At 33.7% G+C, this 19,448-nt stretch overlaps 1 protein-coding gene across 2 annotated transcripts; it reads left to right on the forward strand.

Annotated features, from left to right (window-relative positions):
- The first annotated feature begins 8,302 nt into the window (after window positions 1-8,302).
- On the forward strand, window positions 8,303-18,566 carry LOC133795152 (uncharacterized GPI-anchored protein At1g61900). 2 transcript variants are annotated; one of them, XM_062232600.1, is made up of 8 exons: window positions 8,303-8,818; window positions 9,918-10,097; window positions 10,188-10,793; window positions 10,921-11,166; window positions 11,288-11,299; window positions 17,241-17,384; window positions 17,490-17,534; window positions 18,117-18,566. In XM_062232600.1, the coding sequence occupies exons 1-8, from the start codon at window positions 8,437-8,439 to the stop codon at window positions 18,188-18,190; spliced, it is 1,689 nt and encodes a 562-aa protein (XP_062088584.1). In that variant the 5' UTR covers window positions 8,303-8,436; the 3' UTR covers window positions 18,191-18,566. The 2 variants fall into 2 exon arrangements, with proteins under 2 accessions (XP_062088584.1, XP_062088585.1); XM_062232601.1 differs by lacking the exon at window positions 11,288-11,299 and having other exon boundaries at window positions 8,304-8,818.
- The last annotated feature ends 882 nt before the right edge of the window (window positions 18,567-19,448 follow it).

Below are 19,448 nucleotides of genomic sequence, written 5' to 3' on the forward strand. Positions count from 1 at the left end.
ATTTTAAATAAAAATAAATTAATCTACTTTATTTTATTTTATTAAAGGTAGTAACTATAATTATTATTATATATTATTTGATATGCCTAAATTTTTATTAAAAATTAAGACAAAAAAATAAAACAAAAGGTCTATATATATATGCACACGGGTGGGGAAAGCCGTATTTTTGTAATTTATTAAACATACCGTATAAAACGAATTTTTTTTTATATTACAGTGTGAGATGTAATTATCTCAAAAAATTACATATACAAAAGGACCTATTTTTTTCAAATTTATTAAAACCGTCTTAGGCCCACTTTTTTTCAGGGCCGGCCCTGAGAGCATCAAGTGGTTAATGGGTAATTTTGACTTTGTCAATAAGAAATGGTAGATTTGCAGAACTAAGATATTGTTACAATAGATGCATAAAGCAGTGTACAGGGCGAATAAGTATAGGGCCTGAGCAGGCCCAGTTACTTTAGTATCTTCTGCCGAAGCACTAGTATTTTATTTTGGGAAATTTGCAATACCTATGTAGTTAGATTTTTTGTATTTAAACGTTTATGTAAAAAATTTGGCGGCAATAATGCCTATCATTATGAATTTGATGCAGTCGTTGGTCTCTGACCATTAAGTCTAACCAGGGATCTATGTGGCACCCACATGGCTCCACCTAATTTGCCCATTTAAAAAAAATTATTAAATATTATAAAAATCTATTTAAAAAACTTAAATAAATTAAAATTAATTAAAAATTATAATATTAAATTTAATTCAAAATTAAATCTAATTAATTTAAAATAATAATAAATCAATTAAAATTTGAGTGTAAAACAAAACAAGAAAAATCGATTAAACTAAAAAAAAAAGTTCATCTTCAACCTCCCGGCTCCATCTCCCCATACCTCATCTCCATAGAGCTTCGACCTCCCCCTTTCTTCTTCTTCTTCTTCTTCTTCTTCTTCTTCTTGAATACCCAACCCCTTTCTTCTTTTCTTTCCCAAATACCCAAAAAAAAAATCCCTCTTCTTCCCAAATACCCAGCCGTACCCAAATACCCAACCCTTTTTTTCCCTCTTCTTCCCAAATACCCAACCTCCTCCCACGATGTCGACCCAACCCTCCCAACCGTTCGACCTCCCCCGACGCCGACCCAACCCACCCAGCCCAAGCGAGCTTCTAGATGAAGGCAGCAGTCTTCGAGTCAAATTTCTGAGATGTTAGGCTGATCAACCAAGAGTTGCTGGAGTGCACTTAGGTCGCCTTGACTGTAATTTATGATGCATGTACAATTTGTACGAAGAATAACCCATAAACTAAGAGAGCATTTAAAATTAATACTGCAACACAAAGATGTTTAGATATTTGAAACAGAGAAAATCAAGAAAAGAACCTGCAATTTGTGGATGATGGAGGAGGCGTTACTAAATTGAGAAACTAATCAAGATTGAAGCTCCTCTCGACGGTCCATTTCACTTCGAACCTTGTTGAATCGTTGTTGAAATGTCTTTATCATCATCTCCATATTCATGGACCCGAGATAAAACCCATAAATAATTTTTTTTAAATAGTAAAGGGAAAAAGAAAAAATGTAATTTGAAGATTAAGACCATGGAAATTTAATACTTTCAACTAAAATGTAATTTCATGGACCAAGTAGGTTTTTAAAATGGGAACAATTTATTTTTCTTAGATGTTAAATTTTTTATTTTTTATTTTTTAATTGATTTTAATTAATTTATTGAATTATTTACTATTTAAAATTAATTATTTATAATTTTTTAATAAATTTTAAAATATTTACTATTTTTTAAAAAAATAGACAAATCAGGTGCAGTCACGTAGGAGCCACATATGTCCCTGGTTAAACTTAACGGTTAGGGACCAACGACTACACCAAATTCGTAACGATATGCATTATTGCCGCCAAAATTTTTACATAGGCATTTAAGTGTAACAAATTTAACTACACAAGTATTATTGCCGCAAATTTCCCTTTTATTTTTAGCAAAACCATCGAATTTGGATTCTTTGAAATAAGATGTCATCTTGGTTTCTATTAGGGATTGTACCATATATATTTTAAAGATTTTTATATAAAATACTTAATTTTTCTAAAAAATTACATTTTTATTGTCAAATATTTATTTTGTAATTTTACAGTTTTAAGAAATTTTTACATTTTAATGCTTTTGTCTTATTTTTTGTATTGTTTTCAAGTTTTTTTTTTTTTTTTTTATGTTTTGTTGTTATGATATATGTATTTTGTTAAATTTATTTTGGGTTGATGTAGTGAGTTGTTTTTCCTAATACCATATTTTTGTAATTATGAAACTTTAAAAATTATATTTTAAAAAACTTGAATACGTATTTTTGAAGAAAAAAAAATTAGGAGGAGTAAAAAACACCTATATTTAAATTTACTTAATACAAATATTATAATTTTAATATAAAAAGTGATATAATGATTCAATATAGATTAATTTTTCACTATATTAACATAGTCAAACATAATAATTTTTTGGGGAATTTTCCAAAAATATGACTTTTATGCCATCACTGTGAAAAATATATGAGAATTATATTATTTTTAATTTGTATGAAAAATTTATTAAATAAAAAATTAAAGTATGGTAAACACAATTATTAACTAACTAAAACATGGAAGCTAAATTTAAAACCAAATCATATTAGTCAAACATGAGTACTATTGTAAATTAGCATTCCACTATTATCTCTATCAAACCCCAGTCATACAAACTCTTTCTCTCTTTAAACCCAGCCGCACGATTATCTCTTTCCCCTCTCTCTTCTCTTTCCTTTTGCCCTAGCGGCCACCTCCCTTGTCTTCCACTCGCCTGCCTCACCATCTCCACCATCATCTCCGGCCACCCACCCTCACCACCTACGATTCACCTTAGGCGAGCACCTCTGTGAAACCCAACCCAGCTCCAACCGTTCGAGACCTCGACTCCGCCTGAGCCCCATTCATCTGAGACCTCCAGCTTCTTTTGAGAGCCCCATCTAAGTGCGACCCCAGGCGCGACACCACCATCTCCACGACGAACCACCTCCAGCTCTAGCCGTGGTGTCGATGGGCACCCAGTTCCAAAACGACGGGGCTCGCGTGCAAGGGATAAAGGGTTCTAGTGGTGTTCGGAGGAGGGTGATTCGTGGTCGAAGGTGATGCAGGGAGGAGGCCTAGACACGAACCTAGGCGACAGAAAGGCAAGCGATGGCTAGGGTTCTTGGTGAAGGAAGATATGAAGATGGGAGAGAAAGAAAGGGGGTGGATCTTTTTTTTTATCTTCAGGTCTGTGGTAACTGGTTAGCTTACCGTTCTTTGTATGTATATTTTTTGGGGTAACTGATTACCTTCACGTTCTGATATGTGTGTATATTTATGGGTTCTTTATGGTAACTGGTTACCTATGTTACCAAAATCATAGTTACTTCTATTTCTTTTTTCAATGAAGTATTCATCTTATTTTTCGTTCAAATTTGATATTTCTTTTCATATTTAATATGAGTAACTCGTCACCCCTCTTATGGTAGAAAATTACTCCTCTGAGTGTAACCGGTTACCCTTTCTGATACATGTTATTTAACCTAGCTCTAGAATTTTTTTTATATAACTGTCAAAGATCAATCAAGTAACTAATTATCTTACCGAGAATTTGAAAAAAGAAACGTACAATCTAAAAAAAAAGGAAAAAAATGTTTATAATAAATAAAAAATAATAATAAACACAATTCATATTACAAAAAAAAAAATTGAAAAATATATATATATAAAATTAGTTATATAAAAATAATATAAAAAACAAATAAAATAATAATAATAAAATTATAAACATACCATTCCAAATTAATAAAACTTGATTAAAGTAATACTATGAAATAAACCAAGTTTTATAAAAAAACATATGGGATAATAAACTGACAAAATTGAAAATTCTTAAGAAAAAGTCATAGATTAATTTTTTTTTTATAAAAACAGTCATATTTTTGCACGCTCTTGAAAATCCCACATAAAATATTATTTTCTCTAATTTTTAATTATAATAAAAGGAAAAATCAATTGAAAATAACATATTACCAAATGAAGTGTATAAAAATACCCTCCCTAACTAGTTTATTTAACAATGATTATTATAATGTAATATGAGAATGGCGCTATATAGGTAGACTGGTAGGTTACTACGTATGTGATAAATTCAGATTAGTTGATATAGAGTTGTTGTAAATACGTAGGTTGCATAAATTTAAATATTTATATATCGTAGAAACTAGAGCTAAATTTCTTTTACTAGTTTCCTGTCACTTTCTCGATCTCTTCGACAAAGTGCAGCCACATCAGTAAATTTGATTTTAACAACTTTAAATTAAATGGTTGTTTCTTTGGGCGCATACAAAAAAAAAAAGGAATTTACATGAAATATGGGAAAATTTAATAAATTTTGATATATATGGCTTTTTTTTGTGTGTGCATTTTTTATGGCTTTTTTTGTTTTACTTTTTTATGGGTTTTTTTTTCCCATATTTACCAAAATATTTGTTCTGTACCCATATTTTTTTGTATAAGTTTATTTATTCTATATGGGTATTTTTGTGAGGGAATTTTTGTCTTTTATTATTATTATTTTTATTATTTCGGTAACTATTTCTTTAAGAAAATTTTAATTCCGTCGAGGATGATGTCGCCGTTCCACCACTCGGCAAGGACGGGGTTGTCGGTGAGAGACTTGTGGCAATGGTGGGTGAAGATGACGGGGATGGAGGCGCGTCGGCAGAGATGAATGGTGGCGAGGAGGTTGGGGAGGATCAGATTGGCTATGGAGGAGAAGTAGTTTTGAACGTCGATGACGAGTAGGGCGGCGGATCTGGGGTTGGGGTTTCGGGTCCTGATCTCGTATTTCTCGTAGGTTGAACATTTCTTCTTCTTCTTCTTGCATCGTTAATATTGCAGCAAGGCAGATGTCGATCTCGTAGGCAGAAAATAAAAAAATACGTTGCCTTGCTTGGCCTTTAATTAAGAAACCAAACTGAAATTTTGGTAAGTGTAAGGCTTGGGCTAGAAATGAAATGAATGTAATTGTAAGAGAAACCAGCAGAATCTGAAGAAAAAGAAGAAGAAGAAGAAGAAGAGTCAGAGAAGGAAAAGGAGGGTACCTGGTTTGGCTCAGTAACTAGTTATCAATCAGTTATTTTAATAGGGGTAACCAGTTACTTTCTTCTTCTTCTTCTTTACTGGATGTATTCTGATCTGTTTTTTTTTTCTTCCAAATCTGTCAGTAACCAGTTACAATTCACTCAAGTACTTGCCATGACAGTTAAAATTGATAGTAGTAACCGGTTACTGCCACATTACTAAAAAATCTAAATTGATAATCGTAACTGGTTACAGCAAGGTTTGAAAAAAAAAATCAAATCTAAAAAACATAACCAATTGCTATGGTACCTGGTTACTTAGTCAGGTGTGAAAACAAAATCAAATCTAAACAAAAAAATCTAAATTAATCGCTACTGTAACTGGTTACACCTAGGTCTAAAAAAAATATGATATGAATAAAATGATTCAGGCGTCATGGTACCTGGTTACTTAAACAGATTTGGAAAAAAAAAACCAGAAAAATCAAAAGTTTTGTTTGCTTGTTTTTTTATTTCTTATACTTGTATTCTGAATAAATTTTGTAAACCTATCAATACATTTTTTGAGCAAACGTTCTAGTTCTATTTCTTTAAATAATCAATAAACACATAAATATTTATGTTAGAACTTTATTTTGATGAATATTTAGCTGCTAAACCTATTGATCTAAACATCACAGAGAAGAACCTTTTGACAACTTTTGCCCTTTTCAACCAAAAAAACTAATTAGCTAACCTAAGTTTTCATATGTTAAAAGTACCCTAAAATATTCAACTACATAGCTTCTTATACTACCATAGTCTACACTAAATAATAGCAGTCAACTTTTCTTAAGTATATTTCTTAAATCAAATCAAATATGAAGTCAAGTACCTGGTTACTTAAACAGATTTAGAGGAAAAAAAAAACCAGAAAAATCAAATATAAAGTCAAGTACCTGGTTACTTAAACAGATTTAGAAAGAAAAAAAAAACCCAGAAAAATCAAATATGAAATTCAAAATCAGATGTAAAAAAGAAGAAAACTAGATTTGAAGAAAGAAAAAGAAGAATAAGAAAGACCAAATAAGAAGAAGAAGAAGAAAGAAAGAAGACAAAGAAAAAAAAGAAAGAAAGAAAGAAGAAGAAGAAGAAGAAGAAGAAGAAGAAAATCAGTTCGTCGCCGTCGTCGTCGGAGGCAGCAACGGAGGTAGGATCCCTGGAAAAAATCTGAGATGGCCATTGAATTGGGGAAGAAAAAGAAAGAAATGAGAAGAGATAGAGTTCGTGAGGTGAGGAGATCGTGAGGTGAGGAGAGAAGAGAAAATACCATATTTTAAACTTTTTTCCCAAAACTTACCATATTTTGTACAATTATTTTTTTACCCATAAATTTAGAAACTATATATATTTTACCCATATTTATGTAAACTTCTCCAAAAAAAATTGGGGATAAGAAGATAATATTTTACTAAGATAATAGTCATAAATTGAGAGTTTTGAGTTTGGTGTTTTTCTAAAACTAACGGAGAAGTGGTAAAAAGTTGATATTGGTTCAAATATTGAAATAATATATACTTCTATGACTGATTTCAATTTGTTATTCTTCACATTAACGTGTTTGAATATTGAATATACATAAACAAAAAAACCAAACAAAGCCAATACAGTCAGGAATCATTTTTGAAAATTGGGTTACTTACTAATTACTGTTTGGGTCAAAAAACAGATTCAGTTGAGGTGGAAATTATAAGATTTATTGAAAGCATCGAATCGACTCGAAAGCTTTTGTGATTTCAAAGGTTAGTTTGAAACGACACAGTACCTATATTGTACCTTACCTTCTTTGTCTCTTTTAATCTCTATCTGTCCTTTTCTTCATTCTTTTTTTTTGTTTTGCCAATGATCCAAAGGTAAAGAGGTCATGAGAATCTTCACAAAAGACTAAAAAAACGACATAAAATAACAACATTACAGGGTAAATTCTTAAAGGACGTAACGGTTAACAATAAATAAATAAAAATCACAAGGGAAGAATAAGAATTAAAAAGTGTTGAGACTCGATGAGATCGATCAAAATCATTCAAATGGTCCCTCCCTCAACAAAAACAAAGCCTTCAATTATTCATCACCTACTTTCTAAAATTAACAAGGATTTTTTTTTTTTTAGATTTCAATTTTTGAGTTTTTAAAATATTGACAATGATTCTGAATATTTTTTAAGGAAATTTTAGTGCTACATAATATATAGAAACTACTTTCAAAAGTTGCATATTTTTCCAAAAAAAATTAGTGAATAATTATTTTTAATACTCAATAACTTAATTGTATTAAAAAAAAGAACCATTTTATTTAAATAGAAAAATAATTGAGGGCATTAATGTTAAAAACTACCTTTTATGAATATAGTTTTGGTTTTACAAGTAAGAAAAAGTAGGGTTGAGCAGCTCATAAATATGAAGGGTTAGAATTGAATATAAGGATTAAATACATGGCATGAGAGTGGGTAAAGCCGTAAAAGGCAGTTAAGAATGTGACTGCCATTTGTATTATCTATTATGATTTGTGACTTCTTTGTCCCTTTTTATACCCAAAATGTATTACAAACGTATTTTGTCAACCACATCTATTTTTTATTTTAATTACAAAATCTTCTTTACCATATATTTCATATCTTCTTCTTTTTAACTCGTAAGATAATAAATTAATAAATGGGAAAGAGAGAAACAAGAATATGACTTTCTTTAAAATAAAAAAAGCAATTAATCCATTGGCATAAGATTCTGAACTGGTCTTAAAGATTTGATATGACAATACATATGAAGAAGATCAAGATTTTTTATTTTCTTTTTTAATGTAACACGAGGACAGAAGTTATATTAACATTTTTTTTTTTGCTCTAAAGTTATATTAACATTTTGATTAGATAGATTATTTGCAATTAATATATAAATTCTCCCCAACCAAATAGGTCTGGCCTGCCAAAAGGTTAAATAATGACTAAGAAAAACAATAATAATAATTAAAAAAAAAACAAGGAGTCACTGACCTCTTTAATTATCCAAACAACCTCTTGCCACGTGGCTTACACTACCGAGTGTTTATTACTATTTTAATTTAAAATTTAATAGGTGATTTGAGTGTTGAGAGTTGAGAGTTGAGAGTTGAGAGTTCTTGTTTTTAGAACATTTATACAGTGGTGAGCTCCAACTCACACGTGTCACGCGTGCGAAGTGAATTGGTGAGTAAAGCGTGGGAGTGGTGGGAAAGGCAATTGATGGCGTTAATGCGTAGTGGCGTTGTATCTGAGTTTTTCTGGTCATGGTGGGGTCTACAGGCGGACAGCTATTACTGATTCTACTTCCGTCCCCACAGACCCTTTCAAGCTCTCATTCATGGCTTCTTCTTCTTATTCTTCACACTCTCTCAGCTATATTTCATTACCCTGTAACCTTCACCGTTTTTTTCTTCTTGTTTTCTTTCTTACTCCACATTCACTCGTTTCAAAGTCTATTACTTTCTAACCACTCCTTTCTTTTGCTCTCTTGTGTCTTTGCACCATTTGGTCATAGTGGGTTTGAATCTTTTTTCCTTTTTATGGTTTCGTTATTTGGGAGCTACTTAAGTCAAGGCATGAGAAAAAGGGTATCTTTAAGACTCAGTCACAGTATCATTTGCTTACAAGTGTTTCTGCTGTCCTTCTGTGAGTATATACTCTTTTCTCATTGATTATTCAAATGGGTTTTTGTTATTTTGTATGATCTGTTTATTATTTTTTGCTGGATCATTCTTAAATTTTCTTATTATGGATTACATGTTACTGGGTTTTGCTTAAATGTTGCGCTTTAATTGTGGGTCAAGTAAAATGGGTAATGAAAGTTAATGGGCATTGTTGTTTTGTAACCCCACTAAGGTTTCTTGTGGAGGTTCTGTAAATTGGTATTGCTTGTTAAAGAATAGGGTGCATTGGTTATTCTTCTAATGTTGTTTGCATAATTAAATTTATTATGTAACTCACCATGAATATTAAGCTTTATCCCCTAAGTTGTGACCTAAAAGGTCTCATGTTCCTAGCCACCATCCAGTTGTCGTGAGTTTATTTTCTTCCTGAAAAAGTAACTTCTGCTAGAAATTTACACCAAGGCCGAAACTTTATGCGGTGTAGCTTACTAACGATTAAGGTCTTGTTGTCTTTTCACTTGAGATCACTTAAATAAATTTTAAGTTTTGGAGGAATTGGTCAACTGAGCAAACCAAAATATCTATAAGATTGTTATTAAAAAAATTGGTAGAACTTGTGCATAAGAATGAAATTCCTCACTTTTAACTATATAGTTAGTTTAGGGGTCAATTGTCATGACTGTCCATTTGGATTTACACAAGCATGTCTAAGGGATTCTGCTTAATATGTCGATTGCTTATTTCTTCCAGTGTTTAAGATGTCAGTGTGTACTCAATGCCCTCTTCTGGGCTCTTGGATATGGTGTTATTGTTGGTTTATTTCGTAATGGGGTTTAATTTTAAATGATTTTATTCAGCCTTTTTTGAGTTTGTATTCTCATTCTACTTTCAACAGTTATTTCTTTGTTCTGCGTTGAAAGAGGGTCTCCAGGTAGGTGTATGTATTTGCATTGTAAGGGGAACAAAATAGGTTAATGCCTTTTTGAAGCTCCATTTGAGGCATTACATATTGGTTGGAGAGTGGTTTTTTTCCCCTCTATATGACATTTCTAACTTCTTGACATTACAGTTTTAAATGTGGTTATAATCTTTACTTCGTTGCTCATACTTTTTTTTTGTAGTTTACATTGAATTATGTTCCAGCCATATAGAATATAGCAACCATCCATCATTGGCAAATCATCGAAAAGATGATATGTTGCCGGAGATCTCCCCCAGTGGAGCTCCTCAGCCCTTTCTTCCTCTTCTTGCACCATCACCTTTGGCACCGTTCACTAATACCTCTTCCCCAAAATTATCAGGTTTTTCCTTCCTCGAAAGCTCTTTAATTTTATTGGATCCTTTCTGACAATGATTGGTCGAGGTGTTAAATGCTCTCTCTCTCTCTGCAGGGCTCTGTTTGTTGAACTTTACAGCTGCTGAGAATATGATGAGTACAACTTCAATAGATTGCTGGTCTGTTTTCGCACCATTGCTGGCTAATGTGATTTGTTGCCCACAGCTGGAAGCCACTCTTGCAATTCTTATTGGCCAGTCGAGCAAGGATACCAATTTGCTTGCTTTGAATGGGACCATTGCTAAACACTGCTTGTCAGATATCGAGCAGATTTTAGTTGGCCAGGGTGCAAATGACAGTCTTAAGCAGATATGCTCAATCCATTCATCAAATCTTACTGCAGCGTCCTGCCCAGTCAAAGACGTTAATGAGTTTGAGAGTACTGTGGATACTTCTCAGTTGCTTGCTGCTTGTGAGAAAATTGATCCTGTTAGAGAATGCTGTGATCAAGTTTGTCAGAATGCGATATCAGAAGCTGCTACAAAAATTTCGTTGAAAGCTTCTGATCTTTTGAGCATGGGTGGCTCTAATGTGTTACCTGCACACTCAGCAAAGGTCAGTGATTGTAAAAGTATTGTGCTCCGGTGGCTGGCAAGTAAACTCTCTCCTACTCATGCTAAGGAAGTTCTTAGGGGTCTGTCTAATTGCAATGTTAACAAAGGTAAGTTGTGAATTCAATTTGGAGAAAAGTTTAGCTATGCTTCAACTTTAGTTCCTTTTTGGGTTTTTTTTCTTTTTTTTTTTTGAGTGATACAAACCTCAGATTGTACATGTATTATATGATCTAGTTTGTCCTCTGGTGTTCCCTGACATGAAGCATGTTGCAAAGGGATGTGGGAATGAGATAAGTAACCAGACGGCATGCTGCACTGCCATGGAAAGCTATGTGTCCCACTTGCAAAAGCAGAGTTTCATAACCAACTTGCAAGCTTTAGACTGTGCAACATCATTGGGAATGAAGCTGAGAAGGTCAAATATTACAAGTGATGTATATGGGCTTTGTCATATAAGCCTTAAGGATTTTTCCCTTCAAGGTTTGTGTGTGTGTGTGTTGTTATAAGTTCATAATAGCAACTGAGCGCCAATACTAATACATGCTCTTTATGCTATTTTGCTTCTATCATGATCTGGCATCCAACAATTGATGTGCTTCAGTGGGAAATCAAGGTAAATTATATCTTAATTTACATAATGCATTACTTCTAATATAAAAAATTGCTTTGGTTGTATTTTGCATATTTGTTATACATTCTGTCAAATGATTTGTTTTTTATCCAGAGTTAATGCCCTGTATTTTATAGTTGCCACGAATTATGTATTTGCATGTGAGTGTCGCCATGGGTGTAGTTGGTCCGGGAGGGTTTATTGAAGGCGTACTAGAAATGTAAGATCCAACTGGTAGGAGAAATAGGCACACGAAGATTATCATTTGATTGGAAAAATGGAATCAAGACTAATGAAAATGTGGAAGCAGGGAAAATAATATCTATCTCAGGGATTGGTTTGGAAAAATATAATATTGCACCACAAGAATAATGGAAAAGGGAAAGATATATCTATCTGAAGGCTTTGTTATTATGGCTGGTGGTAGCCACAAAACAGTTACTGTTGTAATTCTTTCCTACAACACAGAACTCAGCAATGCACAAACACTCCAATACAATAACTAATAAAACTGTTAAAATAATGCAAGAAACAATCGAACAATAAAATTGCTAAGGTAATGCTAAAGCAATTAAAGTCAGCAAAACATAACAGTAAACAATAATGCAGTAAAGTAATCAAAGACACAAGAATTATACAGGTTCGGCCAAACCAAGGACCTACTTCCTGTTCACTCCCCTGAGTAGTCTCTTTTATTGATTTAAGGGATGAAATTACAAAGCTAACAATGTTAGGTGCATCACTAGTCTCAAAACTTCTCCAAGAACTCAATTCGAGTTCTTTCTTGATCTTCTTGAAGTCAATCGGCTGAACTCTTCTTCACAGCTTCACAACCTCTCTATCTAGGCTCTCAACTCACTAATTCAATATGAATTACAGTCCTTTACAATGTGTATCCCGAGCCCCTTTTATAACTAAGACATAGAGAACGAAATGACTAAAATAACCTTGATGCACACTAACTAATTTTAACAACTAACTGTATAAACTAACAGTATGTTAGTTTATCCTTTTTACTGTGGATTACAATTCCACAAATTCCACCTTAATCCATAGTAAAAAGATCAATAGTTTCAAACTCAGGGAAGTGATCCAGCTTTCTTAAAGAGAGGTTATATTCAGTAGTTCCAAGCAATGTTGGAACTTACTGACTGAGAGAACTTTAGTACCTGCATCTGCAGGATTTTCTTCACTAGGTACCTTTCCAAGTTCTACTTCTCCTTCCTCTATCTTATCTCTGATCCAAAACAATCTGATGTCAATGTGTTTTGACCTCTCATGATAAACTGGATTTCTACAAAGATGAATAGCTGATTGGCTGTCCGAGAACACATTCACCTTGCCTGTTAACAATTGAATCTCATTCAATAATCCTTTGATCCAAACAGCCTCCTTGAAAGCCTCAGTGGTGGCCATGAATTCTGCTTCAGTTGTTGAGAGTGCCACCACTTGTTGCAACTGAACTTTCCAACTGACACAACATCCATTCAGTAAGAAACAGTAGCTAGTTATGGATTTCCTAGTATCTCTATTTGATGCATAATCTGCATCAACATATCCTTCAAGATATACCTTTGTTTCTGACTTGACAAACTGTAAACCAACTTTGGTTGTAGCCTTCAAGTATCTCAGCAGCCATTTCAACCCTTTCCAATGTTCTACTCCTGGATTGGACATGTATCTACTCAACACACTCACTGCATAGGCAATATCTGGCCTGGTGCTAATCATGGAGTACATTACACTCCCAATGGTTTCTGCATAGGGTACTTCCTTCATATCCTTTATTTCTTGATCAGTTTTAGGTGACTGATCTGTTGACAAATTAAAGTGCCCTGCTAGAGGTACATTTACCTCTTTTGAATCTGACATTTTGAACTTCTGAATCACCTTCTTCAGATAACCTTCTTGTGTTAGCATAATCCTCTTTGCATTTCTGTCTCTAATGATATCAATTCCCAGAATTTTCCTTGCAGCCCCAAGATCCTTCATTTCAAATTCACTCTTCAACACATTCTTTAGTCGAGTTATTTGTTGCATATCCTTGCTCATTATGAGCATGTCATCCACATAGATCAACAAGAAAACAACTGAGCTTGAATCCAAATCTGAGAAGTATAGGCAGGTGTCATACTTGGATCTTGTGTACCCCACTTTAGTCACTACTGTATTGAACTTCTTGTACCACTGCCTCGGGGACTGCTTCAATCCATATAAAGACTTCTTGAGCAAACACACTAGTTCACCCCTCTTTGATTCCACCTTGAATCCTTCTGGTTGGGACATAAATATGGTCTCTTCTAATTGACCATTTAGAAATGCTGTTTTTACATCCATTTGCTCAATACTCCATTCAAACTGAATAGCCAAAGCCAGCATTATTCTGATTGTCTTCATCTTGACAACTGGTGAGAATATCTCAGAGTAGTCCACTCCCTCGACCTGTGTGAACCCTTTTGCTACAAGCCTTGCCTTGTAAACCTTTGGCTCCTTCTCAGTTATCCCTTCTTTTACTTTAAATACCCATTTGCAGTCAATAATCTTCTGTCTTTCAGGTTTGAATACCAACTTCCAGGTGTTGTTTTCTTTAAGTGAGTTCAGCTCTTCCATCATGGCCTGTTTCCATTTCTGAGAATCTCTGCTGTTTATTGCCTCTGAGTAGCTTCTTGGTTCTGGTTCTGTTGACTGGTTTGCAATAGAAAGTGCATATGCTATGATGTCTGCCTCTATGTATCTTTCAGGTGCCTTGACATCTCTTCTGATCCTGTCTCGAGCTAGCTGGTAATTACTTAAGTCTTCTTCTTGAGTTTCAGTCTCAATCTCAGGTTCAAAACTCTCCTGTTCATTCAGTTCTATGTTGGGAGGTTCCACCTCAATCTGAACACCAGCTTTGCTTGGTAACTTGTTACCTGAAACATCAGAAACAGAACCTTTCTCATTTCTTTTAAAGGGAAAATCTAACTCATTAAAAATCACATCTCTACTTATTAAAATCTTGTTAGTTTCAGTAGAAAGTAGCCTGTAACCTTTGACCCCAACTTGGTATCCCATTAAAACACATTTAATCGATCTCTTACCAAGTTTGTCTTCAACACTATGTGCATATGCTGCACAACCAAAGGTTCTGAGATGTGCAAGAGATGGTGGTCTTTTACTCCACAGTTCCTCAGGAGTCTTCAGATTAATTGCTCTACTTGGACTCCTGTTTATTAGATAACAAGCAGTATACAAAGCCTCTCCCCAATATTTCTTGGGTAAACCAGATTCAAGTAAAAGACATCTCACTTTATTTAAAAGTGTTCTATTCATTCTCTCAGCAATGCCATTTTGCTGAGGAGTTTTGATTACTGTCCTATGTCTTTGCATACCATTTTTAACACATAAATCAGAGAATTCCTCATTTATAAACTCTAGTCCATTATCAGTCCTAAGTGTTTTTATTTTTAACTCAGTTTGAGTTTCAACATAAACTTTCCAGTTTTTAAACTTGTTTAAACACTCACTCTTATGTTTCAATAGTAGTACCCACACCTTTCTACTATAGTCATCAATAATGGACAAGAAATACTGGTTACCTCCTGGAGTTTTAATCCTGCTTGCACCCCATAAATCTGCATGTATGTATTCCAGCACCTTGTTTGCTCTATAATTGCTGTGAGAGAACTTTAGTCTATGTTGTTTACCCTGTACACAAATCTCACAGAAAGGTAGGTTAGCATGATTATAATTCTGTAATAAACCTTGTTTAGACAACTCAACTAAACCTTGTTCACTTATGTGCCCCAATCGAGCATGCCATAATTTTGAATCTGTTTTGCATTTGCTAACAGCAGCTGCCTGTGCAGGAGGTATGGTCTTTCCATCTAGGAAATATAATCCAAGTCTCTTAATGCCTTTCATGACCAATAATGACCCTTTTGTAATCCTCATAGTCCCTTTACCAGTTCTATACTCATATCCTTCATCATCCAAGGTGCCTAAAGAAATCAAGTTTCTTTTCAAATCTGGAATATGCCTGACTTTGTTTAAAACCTTTATTGTGCCATCTGCATTCCGAATAGCAATATTTCCAATGCCAACAACCTGACATTTATGATCATTGCCCATCATAACACTCCCACCATCTATCTCTGAGTAGTCCATAAACCAGCTTCTATTTGGACTCATGTGGTAAGTACAACCACTATCTAGAATCCACTCTTCATGGTCTCTAAGACCTGAACCTGTGCATGCATCTCCATTGCTCAATTCTGTATTCTTTCTTTGTATGTTGATTACAGCAAATACATCTCCATCTGAGCTGTAAATATCATTAACTACTGCATTCGAATCATTGCTCTTGCTTTCTTCTTCCTTGTCCCTTTTCTTTTTGTTTCTTAATTCCCAGCAGCTTTTGATCAGGTGTCCTACTTTGCCACAATGGTGACATCTTCTGGTCTCTTTTGATCTTGATTTTGATCTTGAATTCCTTCTGTTTCTTGAGTTGTTTCTCCATGGTTGTCTGCCTCGAGTGATCAAAGCCTCATCTATCTTTGACTCCTGTTTTGCAGCCTTCTGCCAGTTTAATTCAGCATCTCTCGATCTGAGAGTGCTCATCACATCTTCAAGAGTCAAGGTATCCCTGCTATACATTATAACAGTCTTCATCTCCTTGAATTGTTCGGGTAAACCATTCAGAACAATCACTGCTTGATCTTCCTCTTTTATGACCTCTCCCATGTTAGTCAATGATAGAACAATCTTGTTCAAATCATCTAAATTCTGTTCAAGTGAAACAGTAGCATTCATCTTGAAACCATAAAATTTACCTTTCAAGAAGATCTTTGTTGCAGTGGACTTTGCCATGTACAATTGATTCAATTTGTTCCAGATTCCTAGAGCCGTTTTCTCTCCAATAACTTGCCTCAGTACATTGTCTGCCAAATTCATGATGATTGCTGATCGAGCTTGTTTCATCACAGTGTCAGTCTCCTTCTTCTTTACTGCATCAGTTTCTTTCTCAGATTTCTCAGTGACCTCTTCCAATGCTGAATCGAGTTTTTGGTAGATCAATATGGCCATCATCTTTTCTTTCCACAGACTAAAGTCCCCTGATCCATCAAATTTCTCTAGGTCGAATCTTGTTGAAGATGAAGCCATCTTTATGCAATTCTTGAATCTTCACAGCTGAGTTCTTTTCTTTTCTTTGAATCTAGAACCTGGCTTTGATACCACTGTTGTAATTCTTTCCTACAACATAGAACTCAGCAATGCACAAACACTCCAATACAATAACTAATAAAACTGTTAAAATAATGCAAGAAACAATCGAACAATAAAATTGCTAAGGTAATGCTAAAGCAATTAAAGTCAGCAAAACATAACAGTAAACAATAATGCAGTAAAGTAATCAAAGACACAAGAATTATACAGGTTCGGCCAAACCAAGGACCTACTTCCTGTTCACTCCCCTGAGTAGTCTCTTTTATTGATTTAAGGGATGAAATTACAAAGCTAACAATGTTAGGTGCATCACTAGTCTCAAAACTTCTCCAAGAACTCAATTCGAGTTCTTTCTTGATCTTCTTGAAGTCAATCGGCTGAACTCTTCTTCACAGCTTCACAACCTCTCTATCTAGGCTCTCAACTCACTAATTCAATATGAATTACAGTCCTTTACAATGTGTATCCCGAACCCCTTTTATAACTAAGACATAGAGAACGAAATGACTAAAATAACCTTGATGCACACTAACTAATTTTAACAACTAACTGTATAAACTAACAGTATGTTAGTTTATCCTTTTTACTGTGGATTACAATTCCACAGTTACTGTAATTTGGGAGCTAATTGTTGAAGATGGACTTTGTAGTGGTCTCTTTATTTTGCAGATTGGTGTCTAAAATTGATTTATTTATGTTGAAATGTCACTATTAATATTCCTCTAATCATTTTTTGGAGCAGAGGTTGGATGTCTTTTGCCAAGTAAGCCGTCCGATGCTACATTTGACATGTCATCTGGAATCAGCTTTCTTTGTGATCTTAACGATAATATTCCCGCACCCTGGCCCAATACATCTCAATTTTCAGCCTCTTCGTGCAAGAGAAGTATGTTCACCCTATCATGTTTTCACAACAATAACTAATAATATGTTCTGGTTTCTTTGTTATGTCCTAATTGAACTAAACCTCATATTTTTTTTCATAATTCAGATGTGAAGATTCCTGCACTTCCTGCAGCCACATCTGCGCAAATTGGTAAGATCATCCAGTAAATATACCCTCATGCTAATTGCTTCCTCGCTATATATTGCTGTATATATTAGTAAGATTATATTTTGTATCGTATTAATTAGTTTAAGACATAAATTATATTAATTTTAATATAACAATGAGGAGAAAAAAGTAGAAAAATGAATCGAGAGAAAGAAAATGAAGAGAGTGGGGAGGAGCAAGGAGAGATTATAATTCCATGTAATATTATAATTTCTCCTGGTTCGTAAGCTTATACACAAGTTCACTACATTTGCCTCAACGGGTCACTTTAAAGTATACAAAAACATGATTTCCGCCATTAAATACTATTGTGTTGAAATAATACAATGTAGTATGAAATATGGCGTACCGAATATGCCTACAATGTACATAGTCATTGAGGTTTAAGTAAGATGAGACTGTAGTGACTAAGACAGATGGGTAGCGGGAGATTTTCTTGTATTTTGTAGTAATGAAATTCTTTAATACTATAAAATTGTGTGTTTTACTTTGCTTTTATGTGTATTCCTTCCGTAACTTGCCAAGAAAGAAGAATGATCATAGATTGTAATGTGGGCATGGCAGGCCTTCACGTTGACAACATGGTTCCTATTTCATTGGTTGCATCCTCGATGCTCCTACTGAAGAAGCTCTTGTAAGAGTGTCTAACAGGCAAACCATGTCAGAAAAACACAAGAAATTAAAATTGGACGAGTTGCCAAACAAGTCTCGTCGATTATGGAAGTCAGCCCAGCCTAGTGAAGGAAGGGAGTGACCTTTTTTGTACCAAGGAGAGAAACACCGGTGCCTGAATGCGTCGTGTTCTAATATTGATTAATGATTAATGATTCTTGCTTATTGCTTTGCTTTCTTGGTTTGTATAATTATAATAATTTTCTTGTAAAGGAATATTAGGAAGGATAAGAAATGCTATAGATTTGTAACTACCACGAAGATTATACATATGTAGCATGTAAAAAGTTTACAATGCAATTGCTCCCCAAATATATATTTATATTAAGAGTTTTATCAGAAGTTTGTGTCTATTTTGCATTGAACATATCTTGAAGGTCCGAGTGAGATGCCATACTGGCACCATTTGTATTTTAATGCTGTGTCTGGTTTTAGATTTCGTTTTGGGCCTCTCTTTGGAACATTAACAGGGAAAGAATGAAACGAAAATGGGTATAAATACAGTGAATGCATGTTTATCCTCGCTATATTCTAAGAGGGCATTGTCTAACCTTTTTATGGATTTCCATCTATATCCCAATATTTTGTCTTTATAATTAATTATAGTATTTACATTTATATATATATATATATATATATATTTATATGTTTTTATACATGCCTTGCCTTGCATGTGCTCAGTGCTCCCATCTATAAATTTTTAAAAAGAATTTAATGCCTCCAAGAAAAGTTGCAATATCATATAAGAGAATGAGCAATTAAGTGACTCAATTGCTGCCATATTTTAAAAAAAAATTCTTTTGGATTAATGGTTTGTTTATATCGAGACAGTTTTCAATGCTTTGAACAGTATCCTAATTAGAATAATAATATGAATAAGCATAAATGAAATAGGATCTATGTTAAAATGTTTATTACCAAATATATGAATCTTATCAATAATAATAAATTTTTATAGCAACCTAGCAAAAAGTTCGCCACGCACGCACTCACAAAACCTGAAATCCTATGAATTCTTTTAGTTAACTTAATTACAATTATTATTATTAATAATAATTCATGCAGAGTAAAACCATAGAAGTAATAGTGTATATCTCTTCTATATAATAATTCAAAAATATCATATTTTTATTTATTTTATTTTATTTAACGGTCTTTATTTTTTTAATGTTAAATTTAACGAAATATTCTTATATTTAACAAAATATTCTTATATTTAACAGT

This window comes from Humulus lupulus, chromosome 8 (genome assembly GCF_963169125.1).
Source record: "Humulus lupulus chromosome 8, drHumLupu1.1, whole genome shotgun sequence".
In the NCBI taxonomy this organism is placed as follows: domain Eukaryota; kingdom Viridiplantae; phylum Streptophyta; class Magnoliopsida; order Rosales; family Cannabaceae; genus Humulus; species Humulus lupulus.